At 44.8% G+C, this 24,837-nt stretch overlaps 1 protein-coding gene across 2 annotated transcripts in view; it reads left to right on the top strand.

The window, feature by feature from the left end:
• The window catches only part of LOC134356319 (meckelin-like), a 173,835-nt gene that overhangs the window by 14,016 nt on the left and 134,982 nt on the right, over positions 1 to 24,837 (top strand). For both annotated transcript variants that reach the window (XM_063067196.1, XM_063067195.1), the window contains exons 2-5: positions 3,149 to 3,231; positions 3,957 to 4,035; positions 6,101 to 6,176; positions 22,431 to 22,497. In XM_063067196.1, coding sequence (XP_062923266.1) covers positions 3,149 to 3,231; positions 3,957 to 4,035; positions 6,101 to 6,176; positions 22,431 to 22,497 — 305 coding nt within the window. The remainder of the gene's footprint in view (positions 1 to 3,148; positions 3,232 to 3,956; positions 4,036 to 6,100; positions 6,177 to 22,430; positions 22,498 to 24,837) is intronic.

The following is a 24,837-nucleotide window of genomic DNA, read 5'->3' as shown; positions in this document are numbered from 1 at the left end:
GAAATCTATTTGAATAGTGCTTATAGACATCATTTTGGAAACAGAAAGTTCATCCATTTCCCTGAAGTCCTGCCTTTAAACAAAAAAATTGCCAAGGAAGGAAAAATGACCCCTGACAGGGAGCAAAATTAAAAATGACAGAGAAAAACAAATCAAGACCTAATTATATTATAATCTCATTCAAAACGTAACATCCTATCAGAATCAGGTTTAATATCACCAGCACATGTCATGAAATTTGTTAACTTGGCGGCAGCAGTTCAATGCAATATGTGGTAAATGTAGAAAAAAATCAGTTACTGGAACAATATATATATGTATATTCAATAGTACAATTAAAAATAGTGCAAAACCAGAAATAAAAAAGATGAGGTTGTGTTCATGGGTTCAATGTCCATTTAGAAATCAGAAGGCAGAGGGGAAGAAGCTGTTCCTGAATTGTTGAATGTGTGCTTTCAGGCTTCTGTACCTCCTTCCTGATGGCAACAATGTCCCAGGGATGGGGACCTTGATATTGGATGCCACCCTTCTGAGGCTCCTCTCCTTGAAGATACTACAGAGGCTAGTACCCATGATGGAGCTGACTAATTTTACAACTTCCTGCAGATTCTTTCGATCCTGTACAGTAGCTGCCCCTCCCCCATACCAGACAGCGATGCAGCCTGTCAGGATGCTCTCCATGGTACATCTGTGGAAGTTTTCGAGTTTAGCGTTCTCTTGGTTCTTGGCATTGAAGTGCCAAGTAGGTTGCATCCAATGGTAACTGGATGGCAATGGATGTTGCTATTAAAACTTACCTCATTGCATTTGGTCGGAATATCTAAATCTCAGAAAGTTCACTGTAATGCTTATATATCATTTGTGTCCCAGGTAGGGAGGACTTGTGAAGGTCAAATAGACCGCCTGCAATTCACAGAAACTGGATTTCCATTAATACAGTGAGAGTAATATGAATGGATGGTGCACCTAGATCATTAAGCTGTGAAGAGAGAGACTGAGGAACTCAAATGATCAATTTTATCAAATTGCCTTCGCAATTCAGTCTTTTAAGTTAATGACCTTGAGTTGCTGAATTCTGAGAATGGAAATGGGGGAAGTGAAAAGAGCGAGAATGAGGAAGCAGGAAGAGTAGGTACATATGAGATTTATATATTACATATTAGATTTTGCTGCTAAATATTTCTTTGCTACTTAAACATTTATTAACCTGCATTATTAACTTTGTGCATTCAGCCTCCAGCAATTACTCATATTGAAGCAATTCAGTTAAGTAGTCTCTGCTGTGGAAGGAAAATGATCAAGTATTTTTTCTCTTGTGTTTATTAACATTGTACATTTGATTAGTTTCTCTTAGAGAAGATTAATCTACAGCCAATCATCAATCATTTTAGTAAATGTCAACTTGGTGATAAAATGGTGACGTTGCTGGTGATAGGACCTGAGACACTTGAAAAATTGGTGGGTCTGTCTGCTGGCATCATGAGCCCCAGGTGGGATCTTGTGTGATGACATTGTAAAGGTTCTGCAAGGACATGTTAATCTGGTGCCTGAAGATGGCACGTGCAGTCAGGGACCAGAGGAAATGGCGATAAAAGAGATTCTGCGGATGATGGAAATTTGGATTACCGCACACAAAATGCTGGAGGAACTCAGCGTGTCAGGCAGCACTATAGGGAGGAATTAAACTGTCGATGTTTCAGGTGGAGACCCTTCATCAGGACTGGAAAGGAAGGGGGAGAAGAAGCTAGAATAGAAGAATAGAGGAAGCAACAGGATCTGGTGGGTGATGCGTGAATTCAGGTGGGGGAGGGTAGAAAGGCATGAGCATAGATTTCTCTTGCCCCTTGTTGTCTCTTATCCCTGCAATTCTGTAAATGAGAACAGTGGGAAAGCAGTGGATCAGGTATGTGCCCAGGGCAGAAAAGCTGCAAAAGATGAGTCTTTGACCCACAAATGAGGAACACTGTTTAAGTATTGCTCTAAGTGGGACTTGAACCCACAGCTTTTGAACTCAGAAGCAAAAGTGCTGACCGTTCATTCCAGATAGCCCAGCTCCACCTTTCTTGGACAGTTTCAGAGAGGTCTTCTGCACAGGCCTGCGTAAGAAGGTGAGCTTGAGACTGGAAGCCTGGGGGTGTCTGCCCTTTCAGATTACAAGGATATCGGTGGGCTGAAATGCTGGTGGAGGGAATACCTTTCCTGGTCTTGTAGCCCTGAAGTCTCCTTTGTTGGATCTGCAGATGGTACTGTCTAGAAAGTTCTTTGAAAATCAAGAGAGAGCCGCAAATCTTGTGGCTTTTTGTTAGCTTTTTTTGTTAGCTGTTTTGTTAGCTGTTCATGGCAATTAAATAGCATTAAAACTTTGCAGCAGGGAATTAACTGTAACTGTAACCAACTCCCCCTATTGCAGGTAAGGAGGGAAAAGAAAACAAATCTCTGAGTAAAAAAACCTTGACTCATAGTTGAGCTTCATATCGGAAACTAGTTTAAACTAGATAGATGAGGACATTAACATAGAACAGTACAACCCTGTGCAGGCTATTTAGCCTACAATGTTGTGCCAACCTTTTAACCTATTCCAAGATCAATCCAACCCTTCCTTCCACATAGCTCTCTATTTTCCTTTCATCCTTGTGCCTATCTAAGGTTCACTTAAATGTCTGTAATGTATCTGCCATTATCACCACCCCTGGCAGTGTGTTTCATGCACCTACCACTCTCTGTGTTTAAAAAAAAGACCTACCTTTGACATCCCCCCAATCGCCTTAAAGTATGTCCTTTCGCGTTGGCCATTGCCTCCCTGGGAAAATCACTGTCCGTCCACTCCATCAATGCCTCGTATCAACTTCTATGCCTCTAGCAAGTCACTTTCCATCCTCCTGCAAATTCAGCAGGCCAAATGGCCTATTTCTGCTCCTGAATATGAATACATTGAATAGGAATAAGTTCTCTCCTTGCAAATGGTGATAAGATCAGTTCCTGTGATAGAGTGATGTGGTCTTAGTGGGCCCAGAAGAGAATGGGTAGAGGGGTTGATAGAAAGAAGAATAGCTGATCAAGTGCACTGAGTTGGCCCTCTTCTGCTGGAAATAAAGATGGCTCACAGGCAGGTTTAGCTTACCAATAATTCTGTTTGTTTCTACTCCAGGACTCCGCTGTATCTGTAAGGATGGTTATGCCATGATCAACACTGGATCACCTTTAGCACAGTGCATTCCATGCAGCCAAGATGTAAGTAACGGAAGGAAAATGAGTCACTCAGTCCTCACCATTCAACTTGCTGGGCTTAGTGGGTTTTAGACTGCATGGGAAATTTGGTGCACAGAGTAAGCCCCCAGGACATCACTGCCTTAAAAAGTGGAGGCAAAACCTCACTTCAAAAAGTAAATGCCTGGATCAGGTCCTGAGACGATGTTAATCAGAGGCCTATGGACCTAAAGCCCAGAAGTGTCCGTTTCTGGCTGGGGTGCACACAGTGACCCAAAACAGACTCCTTCCTTGCTGCAAATATCTAATTCTTTGAGTTTAATGGCCAAGTGCTTTGTCGTGATCCTCACTTATTGGAATATCATCACTCCAGAGTAAATATTTGAACAAGCACTCAGCTATAGCAGTCAACTTGATGGCTTGTCCATCCTTCATCTTCAATTTTAGCACTGTGCAAGACCTTAAAAATTACCATAAGTTACAATAAAAATAAATAGATTTCTCTTTCATGCTATTAATTTATTTACTTTTTATTGTAACTTATAATAATTTTGAAATGTGTTGTACTGTTCTGCTGCCACAAAACAAAAAATTTCACAACGTTTGTCAGTGATAATAAATCTTATTCTGAATGTCCGAGTAGAAAACATTAGGAAGATTGAACTTGTGATCATCAACTCTTTTGTGTTACTCCTTTCTACGTTATGGATTGCAAGTCACTAACAGTGTTAATTTTGTCCACTGCGTAGAATCAAGTTGTGTCGGCGGACAGGAGGTTCTGTTTGACGTGCACAGACTGTAAGCAATGTGGAGACTCACAGGTCCAAGGTAGGATTTCCTAGTTGTAGGGCCTGGCTCGAATACATAGCAGTTCAATACTCATCATCCACGGTCGTGGATTGGCTACTTCTGCAAGACCCCGCAACTCCTGGAGAAGGGGTTGTGACCTGAAGTTGTCCATAGATCAGGGAGCTTGAGGCCCCAGGTTCCTCATATGTTTCCACTTCACAGTGGCTAGAGGGAGTACTTACAAGATGTGAGCATCTCTGCCAAGGTCAATATTTATTGCTAGTCTAATTATCTCTGAACTTAAGTGCTGGCTATTTCTAAAGAAGGAGATGCATCAGCTTCGATCTTCATTGGGTATGTGGAAGAGTATGTTGGCAATATATTCACAGCTTCAATCGGTATCAAGGGGCAGGAATAACATTCAATGCCAGAGAGGCCCACTCCTGTTCCTATCCTCTGATTTCATATTACGGAGTAGCTAGATGATTTCAACAAACAATAAATTTCATGACATACAGTATTGTGCAAAATTCTTAGGCACATATACAGTACAGTATATAATGAGGGTGCCTAGAACTTTTGCAGTACTGTATTTGTCAACATGGAGTGGAGAGTGAGTTTGTAATTCTGGCGGGCACAAAGGACGATGGGAATGCCGGGGGTTTGAGTCAGGCAACTGAGAAGGAGTGCCAGGCCAGGGGGGAGCGGCGTGGGTGCAAATATACTCAATCCTGAGACATCAGGCAATTGATTCCAAACAATTGGCTTGTTGGTCATTGCAGAATGTCTGTCTGATGCTTCCCGCTCCCTTTCCCTTTTCCCAACCACGATTCCCCTCTCTCAGTCCAAAACAGAGACCCATATCAGAATCAGATGTAATCATCACTCACTGGTCTTGGAATCTGATTTTGTTTTGCAGGAGCTGAGTAGTGCAATACAGAAAATTGCTACAGTACTTTGTCAAAATCTTTTGTTACATATATGTGCCTATGACTTTTGCATAGTATTGTACATGGGTGATAATAAACCTGATTCTCATTCTGAGAACGCTCTTAACTGTTTGTAGCAATTTCTGTATTATTTAATTACCTGGATTTAATTCCTGAATTACCTTGACAGGATTTCACTGTGTACTCGATCAGCAATCCAAACATCTGTATACAGGTGCAATTACATTAAGCACTGCTACAATACCCTGCTGTCAGTGGCTCTAATCAAAAGGGCCCATTTATCAATTCTGGGGTGGAGCTGCATTGGAAATTTTATTTTATTTTAAATTCATGAGTCTACATTCTGGATGGAAAAGACAAACACTTCATTAAACTAGGCAGAATGTATGTCACGGAAGCAGGTAATTTAGCCCAACCGTTCCATACTCTGTTTTTGCCCCAGGGGTTACCAACCTGGGCTCCACAGACCCCTCGGTTAATGGTAGAGGTCCATGGCATAAAAAAGGTTGGAAACTCCTGCTTTGCCCATATCTGTCAGCACAATCACCTATTCTCACTCCTGTATTCAAGCCAGTTTTCATTCTATCTCCTCCAGCGTATTAACCGTATCCTGCAAGTTTACCTCAACCTCTTCCCCCACTTGGACATGAGTTCCACATGCTCACCATTTGTTAGATGCATGGCTAGAAAGCATGTGACATTGGTTCGCAAAGATATGTGAAATAAATATTTATAGTATTTAGATACATTATTTTAAGAATGTTTAAGTAGGGTCACATTGAAGAAAAGATGGGGAGGTGTAACTCTCAGGAAAAGTGTTCCTTTTGAATTTGTTGTAACTATTTGATGTTGCTGCAAATTCAAAAGGACCTACTTTTGGTCCTTTGTTTTCCTACTTCCCCATCTGTGAAAACTTTTTTAATGGCAGTTTATTGAAATCTTTTGTAACTTCCAAGAGTTCTCATGGATAAGGTGAAATGACTTAAGGTGAGTGATCTCACATTCTTCTAGCTTGCTCCCAACTTTTGCGTCAGATTCTATGTGGCCTTTTTCTGCAAGTGTCTTACTGTTTCTGAGGAGGTTCAATAGACTGAATGTAACTAATTCTGTACTTAATGCATTCAGAAGGGATTCACAATCTTTTCTTTTTGCAGCAGAGAATTTGGCTTTGAGGACAACAAAGTGTCAAACCTGTACCAACCAGACTGTACCAAATGCTTCGGGTAACATGTAAGTCCTTCACAGTCGTTGAATAATCAGGTTGTTTGTCGCTGTTCTTGACCAAGCCCGTCGAACCATTTCCAGTGCAGGAGGCGTCCATTGGCCCATCAAATACATGCCAGATTTTTATTGTCCAACCAATCTAGTTAGTTCCTTTTCACGGTTTATTTCTCAGATTTTTAATTGAAGGAATTATTCATTATAAAACAGTTTTATCTTCCTGCGTCTCCTGGGAATACAGCTCTACAGGCTTTGGCTGCCGCGTTGTGATTCACCATGGAACCTTCCTTCATGGTTCAGACAATGAGTGGTTGTAAGAAACCATGGCCAGATCGGATCCTCTTGTCCACATCCTGGGACTTTACAGGAGAAAATGGATCCGAATTTGGACGTTCTTATTGAAGCCGATCTGTTGATATCTGTTGATCTGTGTGGTTGGAAGGTTTGGTAGGTCATTAATAATGTTCACATGCTACTCAGGCATGGAGGCAGTTCTTTTTAAGGTTCAAAAGTTCAAAGTAAATTTATTATCAAAGTACATACATGTCACCATATACAACTCTAAGATTATTTTCTTGTGGGCACACTCAATAAATCCAAAATAGAGTAATAACCATAATAGAATCAATGAATAACTGCACCAGTTTGGGCATTTAACCAGCATGCAAAAAACAACAAAATGCAAATACAAAAAGAAAGAAAGAATAATAATTATCATATATAAAGTAATAATAATATCAATAAGATTTCAATGATGAGGCAAGTGAAGTTGAATGAAGTTACTCCCCTAGGTTCAAGAGCCAGATGGTTGAGGGGTAATAACTGTTCTTGAATCTGGTGGTGTGAATACTGAGGCTCCTGTGCCTGCTTTCCTGATGGCAGCAGTGAGAAGAGAGCATGAGCCGGGTGGTGGGGGTCCCTGATGATGGATGCTGCTTTCCTGATGGCAGCTGTGAGAAGAGATTCCAAAGAAGAAGCATACAAATTAGCCAGAAAAAGGGGCTCACCTGAGGACTGGGAGAAATTCAGAGTTCAGTAGAGGAGGACAAAGGGCTTAATTAGGAAGGGGAAAAAAGATTATGAGAGAAAACTGGCAGGGAACATAAAAACTGACTGTAAAAGCTTTTATAGATATGTGAAAAGAAAAAGATTGGTTAAGACAAATGTAGGTCCCCTACAGGCAGGAACAGGTGAATTGATTATTGGAAACAAGGACATGGCAGACCAATTGAATAGTTACTTTGGTTCTGTCTTCACTAAGGAGGACATAAATAATCTTCCGGAAATAGTAGGGGACAGAGGGTCCAGTGAGATGGAGGAACTGAGGGAAATACATGTTAGTAAGGAAGTGGTGTTAGGTAAATTGAAGGGATTAAAGGCAGATAAATCTCCAGGGCCAGATGGTCTGCATCCCAGAGTGCTTAAGGAAGTAGCCCAAGAAATAGTGGATGCATTAGTGATAATTTTTCAAAACTCTTTGGATTCTGGACTAGTTCCTGAGGATTGGAGGGTGGCTAATGTAACCCCACTTTTTAAAAAAGGAGGGAGAGAGAAACCAGGGAATTATAGACCAGTCAGCCTAACGTCGGTGGTGGGGAAACTGCTAGAGTCAGTTATCAAAGATGTGATAACAGCACATTTGGAAAGCGGTGAAATCATCGGACAAAGTCAGCATGGATTTGTGAAAGGAAAATCATGTCTGACGAATCTCGTAGAATTTTTTGAGGATGTAACTAGTAGAGTGGATAGGGGAGAACCAGTGGATGTGGTATATTCGGATTTTCAAAAGGCTTTTGACAAGGTCCCACACAGGAGATTAGTGTGCAAACTTAAAGCACACGGTATTGGGGGTAAGGTATTGATGTGGATAGAGAATTGGTTGGCAGACAGGAAGCAAAGAGTGGAAATAAACGGGACCTTTTCAGAATGGCAGGCAGTGACTAGTGGGGTACCGCAAGGCTCAGTGCTGGGACCCCAGTTGTTTACAATATATATTAATGACTTGGATGAGGGAATTAAATGCAGCATCTCCAAGTTTGCAGATGACACGAAGCTGGGCGGCGGTGTTAGCTGTGAGGAGTATGCTAAGAGGATGCAGGGTGACTTGGATAGGTTAGGTGAGTGGGCAAATTCATGGCAGATGCAATTTAATGTGGATAAGTGTGAAGTTATCCACTTTGGTGGCAAAAACAGGAAAACAGATTATTATCTGAATGGTGGCCGATTAGGAAAAGGGGAGGTGCAACGAGACCTGGGTGTCATTATACACCAGTCATTGAAAGTGGGCATGCAGGTACAGCAGGCGGTGAAAAAGGCGAATGGTATGCTGGCATTTATAGCAAGAGGATTCGAGTACAGGAGCAGGGAGGTACTACTGCAGTTGTACAAGGCCTTGGTGAGACCACACCTGGAGTATTGTGTGCAGTTTTGGTCCCCTAATCTGAGGAAAGACATCCTTGCCATAGAGGGAGTACAAAGAAGGTTCACCAGATTGATTCCTGGGATGGCAGGACTTTCATATGATGAAAGACTGGATGAACTAGGCTTGTACTCGTTGGAATTTAGAAGATTGAGGGGGGATCTGATTGAAACGTATAAAATCCTAAAGGGATTGGACAGGCTAGATGCAGGAAGATTGTTCCCGATGTTGGGGAAGTCCAGAATGAGGGGTCACAGTTTGAGGATAAAGGGGAAGCCTTTTAGGACCGAGATTAGGAAAAACTTCTTCACACAGAGGGTGGTGAATCTGTGGAATTCTCTGCCACAGGAAACAGTTGAGGCCAGTTCATTGGCTATATTTAAGAGGGAGTTAGATATGGCCCTTGTGGCTAAAGGGATCAGAGGGTATGGAGGGAAGGCTGGTACAGGGTTCTGAGTTGGATGATCAGCCATTATCATACTGAATGGCGGTGCAGGCTCGAAGGGCCGAATGGCCTACTCCTGCACCCATTTTCTATGTTTCTAAGAGAGCACGAGCTGGGTGGTGGGGGTTCCTGATGATGGATGCTGCTTTCCTGCAACAGCGTTACATGAAGGAGAGCTCAATGGTGAGGAGGGCTTTGCCCTTGATGGACTGGGTGGTATCCAATTTCCCTCGAAGATGTGTGCATGTGAGCGTGCATGCATTTTTTGCTACTAGTGCACAAAGGAATTTAACCTGCTCACAAAAGGTTTTCACCATCGACCTCGTTGGCATGTTAAGTAGATTTCACGATCGTACATAATCACATTTCCTTTTCCGGTTTCTGATGTGGACGGTGTTGACAACTTGGAGTTTGTGATGATTTCTCTGCAGATTTTGGAACTGGTCCATTTGTACTGTTTTCTTGTGTTGAATTCTTTGTCAAATTCCAGAGAAGCAAAGGACGTGAAGCATAAAAGAACTGCTAGTTCATTTAACGCAGAATGGCTAAATGACTATTTCAAACAACTTTAATAACATGTGAAAAGATTGATATTATTCCATGCTGGCATATAGTTTATGAGAAATAATGACTCATTGATGTGTATTATTTTATTTCTTTTTAAACAATGAACAACAAACTGGACTTGGTGGTTCATTATCCTTAGAATAGCTTCAGGTTTACTTCCACTTAAAAATTCAGTGCGCACCTGTTGTTGTCATTGGGTAGAAAATTGCACGGCACAGGATTTTTGTGCATTGTGAAAAGATTACAACAGGGTCGGCACAACATTGTGGGCTGAAGGGCCAGTACTGTACTGTACTATTCTATGTTCTATGTTCTGTTACAAATTAGAGGGAACATTGGCTGTATCCACTTCTTTATGTACGATTTTCCATTCAAGGCCATGCTCCCCCTCTGTGATCTCTGTTAGTGAGACCCTCTCTCCCACCCACCTCTATGATCTCTGTTGGTGAGACCCTCTCTCCCACTCACCTGTGTGATCTCTGTTAGTGAGACCCTCTCTCCCACTCACCTCTGTGATCTCTGTTAGTGAGACCCTCTCTCCCACTCACCTCTTTGATCTCTGCTGGTGAGGAGTTTAGTGAGACCCTCTCTCCCACTTCCCCTCTGTGATCTCTGTTAGTGAGACCCTCTCTCCCACTTCCCCTCTATTATCTCTGTTAATGAGACCCTCTCTCCTACTCACTTCTGTGATCTCTGTGAGACCCTCTCTCCCACTCACCTCTGTGATCTCTGTTAGTGAGACCCTCTCTCCCACTCACCACTGTGATCTCTGTTAGTGAGACCCTCTCTCTCTGCTCCCCCTCTGTGATCTCTGTTAGTGAGACCCTCTCTCCATGCTCCCCCTCTGTGATCTGTTAGTGAGACCCTCTCTCCCACTCACCTCTGTGACCTCTGTTAGTGAGACCCTCTCTCCCATTCACCTGTGTGATCTCTGTTAGTGAGACCCTCTCTCCATGCTCCCCCTCTGTGATCTCTGTTAGTGAGACCCTCTCTCCCACTCACCTCTGTGATCTCTGTTAGTGAGACCCTCTCTCCCACTCACCTCTGTGATCTCTGTTAGTGAGACCCTCTCTCCCACTTCCCCTCTATTATCTCTGTTAATGAGACCCTCTCTCCTACTCACTTCTGTGATCTCTGTGAGACCCTCTCTCCCACTCACCTCTGTGATCTCTGTTAGTGAGACCCTCTCTCCCACTCACCACTGTGATCTCTGTTAGTGAGACCCTCTCTCTCTGCTCCCCCTCTGTGATCTCTGTTAGTGAGACCCTCTCTCCATGCTCCCCCTCTGTGATCTGTTAGTGAGACCCTCTCTCCCACTCACCTCTGTGACCTCTGTTAGTGAGACCCTCTCTCCCATTCACCTGTGTGATCTCTGTTAGTGAGACCCTCTCTCCATGCTCCCCCTCTGTGATCTCTGTTAGTGAGACCCTCTCTCCCACTCACCTCTGTGATCTCTGTTAGTGAGACCCTCTCTCCCACTCACCTCTGTGATCTCTGCTGGACAGGAGTTTAGTGAGACCCTCTCTCCCACTTCCCCTTTGTGGTCTCTGTTAGTGAGACCTTCTCTCCCACTGACCTCTGTGATCTCTGTTAGTGAGACCCTCTCTCCCTGCTCCCCCTCTGTGGTCTCTGTTAGTGAGACCCTCTCTCCCACTCACCTCTGATCTCTGTTAGTGAGACCCTCTCTCCCACTCACCTCTGTGATCTCTGTTAGTGAGACCCTTTCTCCCACTCACCTCTGTGATCTCTGTTAGTGAGACCCTCTCTCCCTGCTCCAAGTCTGTGATCTCTGGTAATGAGACCCTTTCTCCCACTCACCTCTGTGATCCCTGTTCGTGAGACCCTCTCTCCCACTCACCTCTGATCTCTGTTAGTGAGACCCTCTCTCCCACTCACCTCTGTGATCTCTGTTAGTGAGACCCTCTCTCCCTGCTCCAACTCTGTGATCTCTGTTAGTGAGACCCTCTCTCCCTGCTCTAACTCTGTGATCTCTGTTAGTGAGACCCTCTCTCCCACTCACCTCTGATCTCTGTTAGTGAGACCCTCTCTCCCACTCACCTCTGTGATCTCTGTTAGTGAGACCCTCTCTCCCTGCTCCAACTCTGTGATCTCTGTTAGTGAGACCCTCTCTCCCTGCTCCAACTCTGTGATCTCTGTTAGTGAGACCCTCTCTCCCACTCACCTCTGTGATCCCTGTTAGAGAGACCCTTTCTCCCAGTCACCTCTGTGATCTCTGTTAGTGAGACCCTCTCTCCCTGCTCCAACTCTGTGATCTCTGTTAGTGAGACCCTCTCTCCCTGCTCCAACTCTGTGATCTCTGTTAGTGAGACCCTCTCTCCCACTCACCTCTGTGATCCCTGTTAGAGAGACCCTTTCTCCCAGTCACCTCTGTGATCTCTGTTAGTGAGACCCTCTCTCCCTGCTCCAACTCTGTGATCTCTGTTAGTGAGACCCTCTCTCCCTGCTCCAACTCTGTGATCTCTGTTAGTGAGACCCTCTCTCCCTGCTCCAACTCTGTGATCTCTGTTAGTGAGACCCTCTCTCCCACTTCCCCTCTGTGATCTCTGTTAGTGAGACACTCTCTCTTACTGCTCCCCTTCTGTGATCTCTGTTAGTGAGACCCTCTCTCCCACCCACCTCTGTGATCTCTGTTAGTGAGACCCTCTCTCCCACTCACCTCTGTGATCTCTGTTGGACAGGAGTTCACCGAGGCCCTCTCTCCCTGCTCCACCTCCGCGACTCAGCAATCTCTGCTGACAGGAGTTCAGTGAGATCCTCTCTCACTGTATACCCCACCATGATCTTTGTTGCTGTCTGTCTAAAGAAAGTCGATGTTAGTGCAAATTTATTCAGGTGACACTGGTGTGGCTAAACTGCAGTGATCAGGGTCTTGCTGGCTGGTTCAGGAACCGAGTTGTTGAACTGAAGTTACTACTTCTGAACTGTTCTTCCTCATTCACTCAGTGTGGGATTCATACCTGGGATTTTTTGGATGGTTTTCCACAGGTCCATTGGTGTTGAGTGTTTTAGTCACGTGAAGCCAGTTTGGAATCCAATTATCTGTAATCAGTATAATCATTTAAAAGAAATGCACTGGTTGGGGGTCTGTCATCTCAATAGGGATGCTCACGCGGTATTTAGATGTGGTGCTAAAAGTTCGTTCATGCGTTGTAATGATTCTACGTGCTTTGTGAAGGGAGCTAATTTAAAGCCCTATTTACTGAGAGCAAACCCAGCCCCTTGTCCGTAGACCCCACCAATGGAACTGCAGCCCATGTTGTGATGTCCCTGAACAAATAGGCCTCGGGGAGTTGAAGCAGACTCCTGCATTAATGGGGACCAGATTACCAGAGAGGTCCAAGGCTTGCCTTTGGGGCAGTCATTTCTCTAAGAATCTTGGAGCTTGTTCCTGATACCACCTTATTTATCCCCCCTTAGCTCCCTGATCGTGTTGCCAATGTCCACCACCAGATCACTCCCAGCTCCCCATTCCTGAATGGCCTCTTCCTGACTGATGCCTTCCATTGTCCGGATCCAACCCTCTCCGGTTACCTCAGTCCTCCCTCAGCCTCGCTCCTACACCCAACTATCTGCAGCAGAGATCAAATGGAGGAGGTGTGCATCATTTGAGTGTTATTGGTGGAGGTTTTTTTTCAAACCCTCTGCAGGTCCCCAAGGGAGTGCTGGACTTATTTTTTTTTAAATGGCTGAACAATTACTTGGTCAGGAATTGTATTTATTGTGTGAATTTGTTGGTAAAGTGGTGAGAGTGTAAGAGCGTTGCTTGGATTGTGTTCAGTCATTTAATGAATGTAGGCATGTTTATACAAGGCCTGCTTTACTAAGATTAAAGTGTGAGTCTGAAATGGCTTCTCGGCACTTTCTATCAGATGTCACTGGTGTTCTTGCCAAGGGAACTCAAACCGGAGAATGCCAGTATCTGTTTCAACAATTAACCTGCTGGAGGAACTCAGCAGGTCAAGGGGCATATGTTGGGGGACGAGGGGTGGAGGAACTGTCGACGTTTCGGGTTGAAAACTAGCATCAGGTCTGAGAATGGAGAGGGGGAGAGAGCTGGTGTGAAAAGTAGACGGGTGGGAAGACAGGCTGGAGATGAACTGAGATACGTTAGGCAGATCAAGCCAGATGGGGGGGGGGGCAAGGGTGGGAGCTGTGAGACAGAATTAGGTGGGTGATAGATATAGACAGATAAATAAAGAGGAAGATAGAGCTGAAGAGATGGGAGGGGAGGGTGAAGGTTGAAGGCAGCTGCAAGAATGCGATAAGGATCTGTAGTAAGAATGGTGTCATTGACACCACTGTTGTTGGCAGAATCTCAGAAGATGGTGTGGAGATGTATAGGTGTGAAAAAGATAAGCATGTCTGGTAGTGTCACAACAACCATGCATTCTACACCAACAAGACCAAACCCTGATGGTGATCTTTAGGAAGGGGAAATTGGGAGAACATACTTCGAAGGGTCAGAGTTGGAAAGGATGAGCTGCTTCAAGTTCCTGGGTGTCAAGCTGATGCAGTCATGAAGGAGACACGCCCGTGGCTATACCTCATCAGGAGTTCGAGAAGACTTGTTTTGTCACCAAAGGCTCTGGTGAATTTCTACAGATGTACCGGGGAGGGCATTCTGACTGGTTGCATCACCGCCTGGTGTGGCGGCTCCAATGCACAGAATCAAAAGAGGGTGCAAAGCGTTGTAAACCCAGACAGCTCCATCATGGGCTTAACCCTCCCCACTTTTAAGAACATCTTGAAAAGGTGATCCCTCAGGAAAGTGACATCCACCGTTAAGGACCCTCACCATTGGGGACAGGCCCTCTTCTAGTTACTATCATCAGGGAGGAGTTACAGGAGCCTGAAAACCCACATTCAACGTTTCAGGAGCAGCTTCTTCCCGTCTTCCATCAGATTTATGAATGCTGCTTTGCTTTTCTTCTGTTGCATTATTTATTTAGTTTTATTTTGTTATACCTTATGGTGATTTGTTATGCCTGCCTTCTACTGCTGCCACAAAATAACAGATTTCACAGCTGATGTCAGAGACAATAAACCAGATTCCGATTCTGACCCTGATCGGTTTGTCTTGGAAGGATGATTTTATGCAAGCAACATGTTGGTGCCATTAGGCAACAAAATTAATGAAGTCCAGGATTCCACCACCGCCAACTTCGGTGCTAATGACCTTGGATATTTTCAGACCATGAATTACACAGCCCCAGGCTCCCTGTCACTTGGGTCCACAGAGACTCCATCTTCCGTCCACCCTACCTTCCCTGAACACGCCAACCCTCCCCTCTCCTCTGACACCACCAACTCTCCTCTCCTCTGATTCCAGCTTTAATCACTATTGCATCTTCGCCATTCTTTCCGACCTTCCCCTCTCTGAGGTGGAAAATTCTGTCCTCAGCAAGGGCCTTATGTTTGTCTCCATTCACTCGCACCTCAGTGAGTTCCATGCCTGCCATGATGCCAAGCTCTTCCCACTTCTATGGCGCACTTCAAGCCCACTTCTTTGGTACAAGTTCCCCACCCCATACTGAAGATCCCTTCTCCCATCTCCAACCACCCTCCTCTTCTTGGATGCTCTACTCTACTGCCTGCTTTATGAGACATAAACTGGCTCAACTTCAACACTCCTCTCTTCTCCTCAAACCTTACCCCCTCTGAATGCACTGCCCTCCACTCTATCTGCACCAATCCCAACCTTACCATCAAACCCCCAGACAAAGTGGGTGCTGTTGTAGTGTGGTCAACTGACCTCTACCTTACTAAGACCAGGTGGCAACTCTCAGACTACCCCTCTTATCTACCCCCTGAAAAGGACCGCACTCTGTACCATCAGAGAACTGTCTTTGACACCATTACTAACCTCATCTGTGATAACAGCACATTTGGAAAGCGGAGAAATGATCGGACAAAGTCAGCATGGATTTGTGAAAGGAAAATCATGTCTGACGAATCTCATAGAATTTTTTGAGGATGTAACTAGTAGAGTGGATAGGGGAGAACCAGTGGATGTGGTATATTTGGATTTTCAAAAGGCTTTTGACAAGGTCCCACATAGGAGATTAGTGTGCAAACTTAAAGCACACGGTATTGGGGGTAAGGTATTGGTGTGGGTGGAGAATTGGTTAGCAGACAGGAAGCAAAGAGTGGGAATAAACGGGACCTTTTCAGAATGGCAGGCGGTGACTAGTGGGGTACCGCAAGGCTCAGTGCTGGGACCCCAGTTGTTTACAATATATATTAATGACTTGGATGAGGGAATTAAATGCAGCATCTCCAAGTTTGCGGATGACACGAAGCTGGGCGGCACTGTTAGCAGTGAGGAGGATGCTAAGAGGATGCAGGGTGACTTGGATAGGTTGGGTGAGTGGGCAAACTCATGGCAGATGCAATTTAATGTGGATAAATGTGAAGTTATCCACTTTGGTGGCAAAAATAGGAAAACAGATTATTATCTGAATGGTGGCCGATTAGGAAAAGGGGAGGTGCAACGAGACCTGGGTGTCATTATACACCAGTCATTGAAAGTGGGCATGCAGGTACAGCAGGCGGTGAAAAAGGCGAATGGTATGCTGGCATTTATAGCGAGAGGATTCGAGTACAGGAGCAGGGACGTACTACTGCAGTTGTACAAGGCCTTGGTGAGACTACACCTGGAGTATTGTGTGCAGTTTTGGTCCCCTAATCTGAGGAAAGACATCCTTGCCATAGAGGGAGTACAAAGAAGGTTCACCAGATTGATTCCTGGGATGGCAGGACTTTCATATGAAGAAAGACTGGATGAATTGGGCTTGTACTCGTTGGAATTTAGAAGATTGAGGGGGGGATCTGATTGAAACGTATAAGATCCTAAAGGGATTGGACAGGCTAGATGCAGGAAGATTGTTCCCGATGTTGGGGAAGTCCAGAACGAGGGGTCACAGTTTGAGGATAGAGGGGAAGCCTTTTAGGACCGAGATTAGGAAAAACTTCTTCACACAGAGAGTGGTGAATCTGTGGAATTCTCTGCCACAGGAAACTGTTGAGGCCAGTTCATTGGCTATATTTAAGAGGGAGTTAGATATGGCCCTTGTGGCTACGGGGGTCAGGGGGTATGGAGGGAAGGCTGGGGCAGGGTTCTGAGTTGGATGATCAGCCATGATCATAATAAATGGCGGTGCAGGCTCGAAGGGCCGAATGGCCTACTCCTGCACCTATTTTCTATGTTTCTGTGTTTCATCCACTGCCACCTTAGCCTGCACTGTTTGCTCTTACCTCCTATTCAAGATCCACAAACCGGCTAAGGCCTATTGTCTCTGCTGGCTCCTGCCCACTGAACTCATGTCCTCATATCTCAATTCCATTCTTTCCTCCTTTGCTTCAGTCCCATCCCACCTACATCTGTGATCCTTCACATGCCCTTGATCTTCTCAACAACTTTCACTTTCCTGGCCATGACTGCCTCATTTTCATCATGGTTGTCCAGTCCTTATACACCTCTATCCCCCATCAAGAAGGCCTTAAAGCTCCTTGCTTCAGCAAAAGACTCAACCACCACCCTCCTCTGCCTGCCAGAACTAGTCCCCACCCTCAGCAATTTCTCCTTTGACTCCTCCCACCTTCTCCAGACTCAAGGTGTAGCCATGGACACCTGCATAGTCCCCAACTATGCCTGCCTTTTCATCGGCTGTGCAGACAGTCCATGTCCAAGCCTTCCCTGGCAATGCTCCCCAACTCTTCCTGTGCTATATTGATGAATCTATCAGTGCTGCTTCATGCACCCATGCTGAGCTCATCAATTTCATCAACTTTGCTTCCAACTTCCACCTTGATCTTAGATTCACTTGTCCATTTCTGACACCTCCCTCCCCTTTCTCGATCTGTCTGTCCCCATCTCTGGAAACAATTTGTCTACTGACATTTTTTATAAACCTGCCGATTCCCACGACTATCTTGACTATACCTCTTCTCACCCTGTCTCTTGTAGAGATGCTATTTCCTTTTCTCAGCCCCTTCATCTGTGTCACATCTGTTCCCAGGATGAAGCTTTCCTTTCCAAGACATCAGAGGTGTCCTCTTTCTTTAAAGAACAGGGTTTTCCTTCCTCCACCATCTACATCCATGTCTCCCATTTCCTGGACATCAGCGCTCATCCCACCTTCCTGCTGCCTTAACAGGGATAGAACTCCTTTTGTTCTTACCTACCACCCCATGAGCCACTAAACATATCTTTACCTCCTCCCCGACTATCCTCTTCCTGCAGGGATCTCTGTGATTCCCTCATCCATTCGTCCCTCCCCACTAATCTCCCATCTCGCACTTACCCTTCCCTGAAAGCTATACTTGCCCATTTACCTCCTCCCTTACCTCAGTTCAAGGCCCCAAAAAGTCCATCCAGGTGAGGCAACATTTCACCTGTGGATCCATTGGGGTTGTCTAGTGTATCCAATGCTCCCGATGCGGTCTCGTCTACCGTGGTGAAACCCCACATAAATTGGGGGACAACTTTGTCGAGCACCTCCAGTCCATCCATCGAGAGCGGAATTTCAGATTGGCTAACCATTTTAATTCCTATCCCCGTTCCCATTCCAGTATGTTAGTCCACAGCCTCCTCTTTTGCCACGATGGGGCCACTCTCAGGGTAGAGGAGCAACACTTCATATTCCGTCTGGCTAGCCTCCAACCTGATGGCATGAACATCGTTTTCTCATTCTGGCAAAAAATTTAACTCCCTTTTTCTTCTATTCCCCATTTAACTCTTCTCCTCACCTGCTATCTTTTCTGCCTGGTGCCCCTCCTTCCCATTCTCCTATGGTCCTCTCTCGTCTCCTATCAGGTTACTTCTCTCCAGCCCTTGACCTTTCCCACCCACCTGGCTTCACCTATCACCTTCAAGCTAGTCCTTCCTCCCCTTCTCCCATGTTTTTATTTTGGTATCTTCCTCCTTCCAGTCTTGGAGAAAGGTCTCAGCCCGAAATCAAAGGGGGACCAATATTCCTGCGGGCAGGTTTACTAGAGCTTTTGGGAGTGGTTTAAACTTGGAGTACTGTGTCCAGTTCTGGTCGCCTCACTATAGGAAGGATGTGGAAGTGTTGGAAAGGGTACAGAGGAGATTTACCAGGATGCTGCCTGGTGTAGAGAGTATGTATTATGATTAGAGATTAAGGGAGCTAGGGCTTTACTCTTTGGAGAGAAGGAGGATGAGAGGAGACATGATAGAGGTGTACAAGATAATAAGAGGAATAGATAGAGTGGATAGCCAGCACCTTTTCCCCAGGGCACCACTGCTCAATACAAGAGGACATAGCTTTAAGGTAAGGGGTGGGAAGTTCAAGGGGGATATTAGAGGAAGGTTTTTTACTCAGAGAGTGGTTGGTGCTTGGAATGCTCTGCCTGAGTCAGTGGTGGAGGCAGATACACTAGTGAAGTTTAAGAGACTACTGGACAGGTATATGAAGGAATTTAAGTTGAGGGCTTATATGGGAGGCAGGGTTTGAGGGTCGGCATAACATTGTGGGCCGAAGGGCCTGTACTGTGCTGTAGTATTCTATGTTCTATGTTAATGTGGCAGGGGGTGGGAATCAGTATGATAGAGCTGAGGATGAGCCAGCAGGTTTACAAGTAGACGATGGGTGTATCATGAATGTTAGGAGGACACACCAGTGATTGGGTACAACTGCAGACTAAGCAAAGAGTTAAGTTGTAGCACAGAAGGGTGAAGAATGCAGGACTGAAGGTGCTGTATTTAAATGCATGTAGCATTCAGAATAAGTTGGGTGAACTTGGGGCACAATTAGAGATTGGTTGGTATGATGTTGTTGGCATCACTGAGTCGTGGCTGAAAAAAGGTCATAGTTGGGAGTTTAACACCAAGGGATATACTTTGGTATCAAAAGGACAGGCAGGAAGGCATAGGTGGTGGTGTGGCTCCGTTGGTAAGAGATGGAATTAAATCTTTAGAAAGAGGTGACATAGGGTCAGAGAATGTTGAATCTTTGTTGGTAGAGTTAAGAAATTGCAAGTGAAAAAAACCATTATGGGAATCATATATAGGCCTCCAAATAATAGTCAAGATGTGGGGTTGAGGTTGCAAAGGGAGCTGGAAAGGGCATGTAATTAAAGAGTAATGTCACAATTGTAGTGGGGGACTTCAATATGCAAGGGAATTGGGAAAATCAGGTTGGTGTCAGATCGCAAGAGAGGGAATTTGTTGAATGCCTATGAGATGGCTTTTTTGAACAGCTTGTGCTTGCGCATACTAGGGGAAAGGCTATCTTAGGTTGGGTGTTGTGTATAACCCAGATTTTATTAGTCAGCTTAATGTAAAGGAGCCCTTAGGAGGCAGTGATCATAATATGATTGAGTTCATACTGCAGTTTGAGAGGGAGAAGCACAAGTCAGATGTATCAGTTTCACAATGGAATAAAGGGAATTGCAAAGGTATGAGAGAGGAGCTTGCCTAGGTGGATTGGAGGGGGATACATTGGGGATGACAGCAGAACAGAGGTGTCTGAAGTTTCTGGGAATGGTTCACAAGGCGCAGGATAGATATGTCACACAGAAGAAGTTGTTCTCAGATGGCAGGGCTAGGCAACTGTGGCTGACAAGGGAAGTTAAGGACTGTATAAAAGCAAGGGAAGGGCAAATAAGGTAGCAAAAGTGATTGGGAAGTTGGATGATTGGGAAGCTTTTAAAATCCAATAAAAGGCAACTAAAAAAGTTTTCAGAAGAAAAAAGATGAAATATGAGGGCAGACAAGCCAATAATATAAAGTAGGATATCAGAAGTTTTTTTATAGTTGTATAAAGAATAAATGGGAGGTGGGAGTTGACAGTGGACCACTGGAAAATGGTACTGGTGAGTTAGTAATGGGGGAACAAAGAAGTGGCAGGTGAACTTAATAAGTACTTTGCTTCAGTCTTTACTGTGGAAGACACTAGCTGTGTGCCAGAGGTCTGTGAGTGTAAGGGAGCAGGAGTGAGTGCCATTGCTATTACAAAGGTCTTAAGGTGGATAAGTCACCTGGACCAGATGGACTACATCCCAGAGTCCTGAAGGAGGTTTCTGAAGAGATAACAGATGCATTGGTCGTGATCTTTCAAGAATCACTTGATTCTGGCATGATCCTGAAGGACTGGAAGATTGCAAATGTCACTCCACTCTTTAAGAAGGGAGGAAGACAAAAGAGAGGAAATTATAGGCCAGTTAGCCTAACCTCAGTGGTTGGGGAAGTGTTGGAGTCTATTATTAAGGACGAGGTTTCGGAGTATTCGAAGACTAACGATAAAATAAGTCAGAATTAGCATGGTTTCTGTGAAGGGAAATCTTGTCTGACAAATCTGTTAGAATTCTTTGAGGAAGTAACAGGCAGGGTGGACAAAAGAGAGGCAGTGGAAGTCATTTAGATGGAAGGCATTTGATAAGGTGCCTCACATGAAACTGCTTAACAAGATAAAATCCTACGGGGTTACAGGAAAGATACTGGCATGGATAAAGCAATGGCTGACAGGCAGGAGGCAGTGAGTGGGAATAAAGGGGCCTTTTCTGGTTGGCTGCCTGTGACTAGTGGTGTTCCTCAGGGGTCAGTATTGGGACCACTACTTTTCATATTGCTTGTCAGTGATTTAGATAGTGGACTTGATGGCTTTGTGGCAATCTTGAAGATAGTAGAGAGGATGGTAATGCTGAGGATTACAGCAGGACATAAATAAATTGGTAGAATGGACAAAAAAGTGGCAGATGGAATTGTGTTGCATGTTGGTAAAAGGAACGATAGTTCAGAGTATTATCTAAATGGGGAGGAAAAACATCAGAGGTGCAGAGAGACTTAGGAGTCCTCATACAAGACTCCTAAAAGGTTAATTCACAAGTTGAGTCTGTGGTAAAGAAGGAAAATGCAGTGTTGGCATTTATTTCAAGGGGAATAGAATATAAAAACAAGGAGACAATGCTGAAGCTTTATAAGACCCTAGTCAGTCCGCACTTGGAGTATTGTCAACAGTTTTGGGCCCCTTATCTCGGAAAGGATGTGTTGTCATTGGAGAGAGTTCAAAAGAGGTTCACAAGGATTATTCCAGGAATGAAGGAGTTAACATATGAGGAGCATTTGGCAGTTTGCCAGATCTGTATTCTGGAATTTAGAAGAATGCTGGGGGATCTTTTTGAAACCTATTGAATGTTGAAAGGACCAGATAAGGTGGATGTGGAGGGGATGTTTCCTCTGGTGGTGGTATCCAGAACTAGAAGGCACAGCCTCAAAACTGAGGGGCGACCTTTTAGAACAGAAATAAGGAGAACTTTTTTTAGCCAAAGAGTGGTGAATCTGTGGAATGCTCTGCCACAGACTGCGGTGGAGGCCAAGCCGTAGGTATATTCAAAGTGGAAGTTGATGGATTCCTGATTGGTCAGGACATCAAGGGATATGGTGAGAGGGCAGGTTGATTGGTATCCGGGATCAGCCATGATGAAATGGTGGTGCAGACTCGATGGGCTGAATGGCCTAATTCTGCTCCTACCTCTTTTGGAAACATCAATTGTTTGTTTATTTCCATAGATGCTGCCTGACCTGCTCAGTTCCTTTGGTACTTTGTGTGTGTTAGTAAAATGGTCTCGATGTGGCTGTCACCCACTGAGGGATTTCTAAACCACCCCTTCTTCCCTTTATGAAGTAAACATGAAGTAAAAGTGCAAGGGTAACTGTGGGATCTGACACTTTTCTCTTGGTTCTGTTTTGGGGATATTGTGTGAATTAATCTGCTTTGTCTACCTGTGTTGTTTGCTAGATGCCTTGGATCAGTCCTGGTTATCAATATATTTCCTTTTTCTCTGCCAGGTGTGTCCCCTGCCAGGAAACTTTCATTTTGACTACCAAGAGCTGCACTTGTCCGCCTAACAACTTGGTGAGCAATTCACTGTTCTGGTGTGCACCGGAGGAGCTCAGGTAGATAGTGTTACATCCCCAGGCCCAGGTGAACTCTGCTGAGTGCTTGAAACCTCTCAGGAATTACAACTTGAAACAAAAAATAAATCTGTAGATGCTGGAAATGAGAATGAAAATAGAAATACTCAGGTCAGGTAACATCTGTGGAAAAACAACAGGTCTTTACATACCAGGTCATCAGGCAGATCTGTTCATGTTGTTTAGATGAGAGCGTCTCCAGTGAAATATCAAGATGTTTTCGACCTGAGAGCTTGACTCTGTTTCTCTCTCCACAGATGCTGCCTGACTTGATGAGTGTTTGCAGTATTTTCTGCTTTTAACCTTGAAAACTGAGTTCTTTGCTCTAAACCTGCATCATCATCTGTGTTTAAAGTTGTAAGAGAGGATGGTGCAAGACAGGTGGGAGCAGATTGGGAAGGTACTTGAAGTATCGTGTTCTGTTCTGCTCACCTCATTATAGCAGACATCCCACCCTGCAAAAACTCATTTCAGGGAGGTCGCACCATCAGTTTCCGGGAGAGTCCCGGAACTTCCGGGAGAGGTGGGATGTCTGCAGTAGAGTAGCTCCTTAGCAGCTAGCCAGCTAGTTTAAATAATGTTAGCTATGCTAATGAACGAATGACACCTGTTAAACTCACCTCAACATGTCTCTTACAGTCTTAACTCACCATGGGCGATAGAAAAGTCACTTTTGCAAACAGTGCAGCGAGCAACACTGTCATTATTTTTGATCCCTATTAGGCAGGGGTACACTTTAGGGTAGTCTGGAGTGATGTACGTTTTATATTTTCTTTTTTTGGAACACTCTCCCATGGCGCGCTTGCGCTCTCTGTCTCGTGGTCACTCGCTCTCTCTCGTGGTCACTCGCTCTCTCTCTCTCTTGCGGTCACTCTCTCTCGTGGTTGCTCTCGCGCTCTCTCTCTCATGGTCTCTCTCGTCTCTCTTGTTCTGTCTATCGCACTTGTTCTCACTTGCTTTCTCTCTCTCTCTCTCTCACTCTTGCGCTTGCTTGCTTTCTCTCTCAAAAAAATTGATTTCCGGGACATTTTATATAACTTGCGGGCGTCAGGGAGCCACTATTAATATGCGGGAGACTCCCGGAACTTTCGGGAGAGGTGGGATGTCTGTTATAGGAAAGATGTGGAAGCCTTAGAGAGGGTGCAGGGTGCAGGATGCAGCCTGGTTAAGTTATGGCTTTTCTCTTTGGAGGAATGGAGGAGAAGTGACTTGATGGAGGTGTATACAATTATGAGAGGTATAGATAGAGTGGACAGCCAGTAATTTTTCCTAGTACAGCAATGGCCAATACCAGAGGACGCATCCATATAAGGTGAGTGGGGGGAATGTAGGGGGATGTTTGAGAGAGGGTTTTTACACAGAGGGTGGTAGGTCCTGTTTTGCACTGCTGGGAGTGGTGATAGAGGTCGATGTGTTAGGGGCTTTTAAGAACTGCTCAAATAGGATCATGGATGTAAGAAAATGGCAAGCTATGAACAGTTTAGGAGGAAAGGGTTAGGTTTGATCATGATACAGGTTTATTTGGGGCAGCACAAGATCGCGGGCCAAAGGGCCTATACAGTGTTCTATTTTATCCTGCATTCCATGCACCATTTTGACTAAGAAATACATTATTTTCCCTTCTCACTACTGGCTGTAAATCCTGAAGCTACTTCTCCACTGGTAATGGGAAGACCTTCAGTACACAAACCATAGAGACCCAGAATGTCCTTGAGGACCAAAAGAGATAGGCGGTAAGCCTCTCGTGGATGAATAAAAAAGATACTGAATCATGAGATAAATATAGAAAAGGCTGACAATCTCATTTTTATAAAACTATTGAACTATACCTCACTAAGATAAGATAAAGTTGAGCTCACAATCTACCTGATTATGAACACAAGAAAATCTGCAGATGCTGGAAATCCAAAGCAACACGTACAAAACGCCAGAGGAACTCAGCAGGCCGGGGAACATCAATGGAAAAGAGTAAACAGTTGATATTTCAGGCCGAGACCCTTTGTCAGAACTAGAAAGAAAGTTGAGAATTCAAAGAAAGTGGGGGGGAGGAGAGGAAGAAGTGCCAGGTGGTTAGTGATTGGTGAAACCCGGAGGGGGGCGGTGGTGGCTGAGCTGGGAAGTTGATTGGTGAAAGAGATAAAGGCTTGGAGAAGGGAGAATCTGATAGGAGAGGGTGGAAGACCATGGAAGAAAGGGAAGGGGAGGAGCACCAGAGGGAGGTGATGGGAAGGTAAGCAGGTAAGGTGAGAGATGGAAACAGGACTGGGAATGGTGGGTGGGG

Source organism: Mobula hypostoma, chromosome 14 (genome assembly GCF_963921235.1).
Source record: "Mobula hypostoma chromosome 14, sMobHyp1.1, whole genome shotgun sequence".
NCBI lineage: Eukaryota > Metazoa > Chordata > Chondrichthyes > Myliobatiformes > Myliobatidae > Mobula > Mobula hypostoma.
Note: the sequence above shows the minus strand (reverse complement) of the source record. Positions and strands in the feature narration are given on the sequence as shown.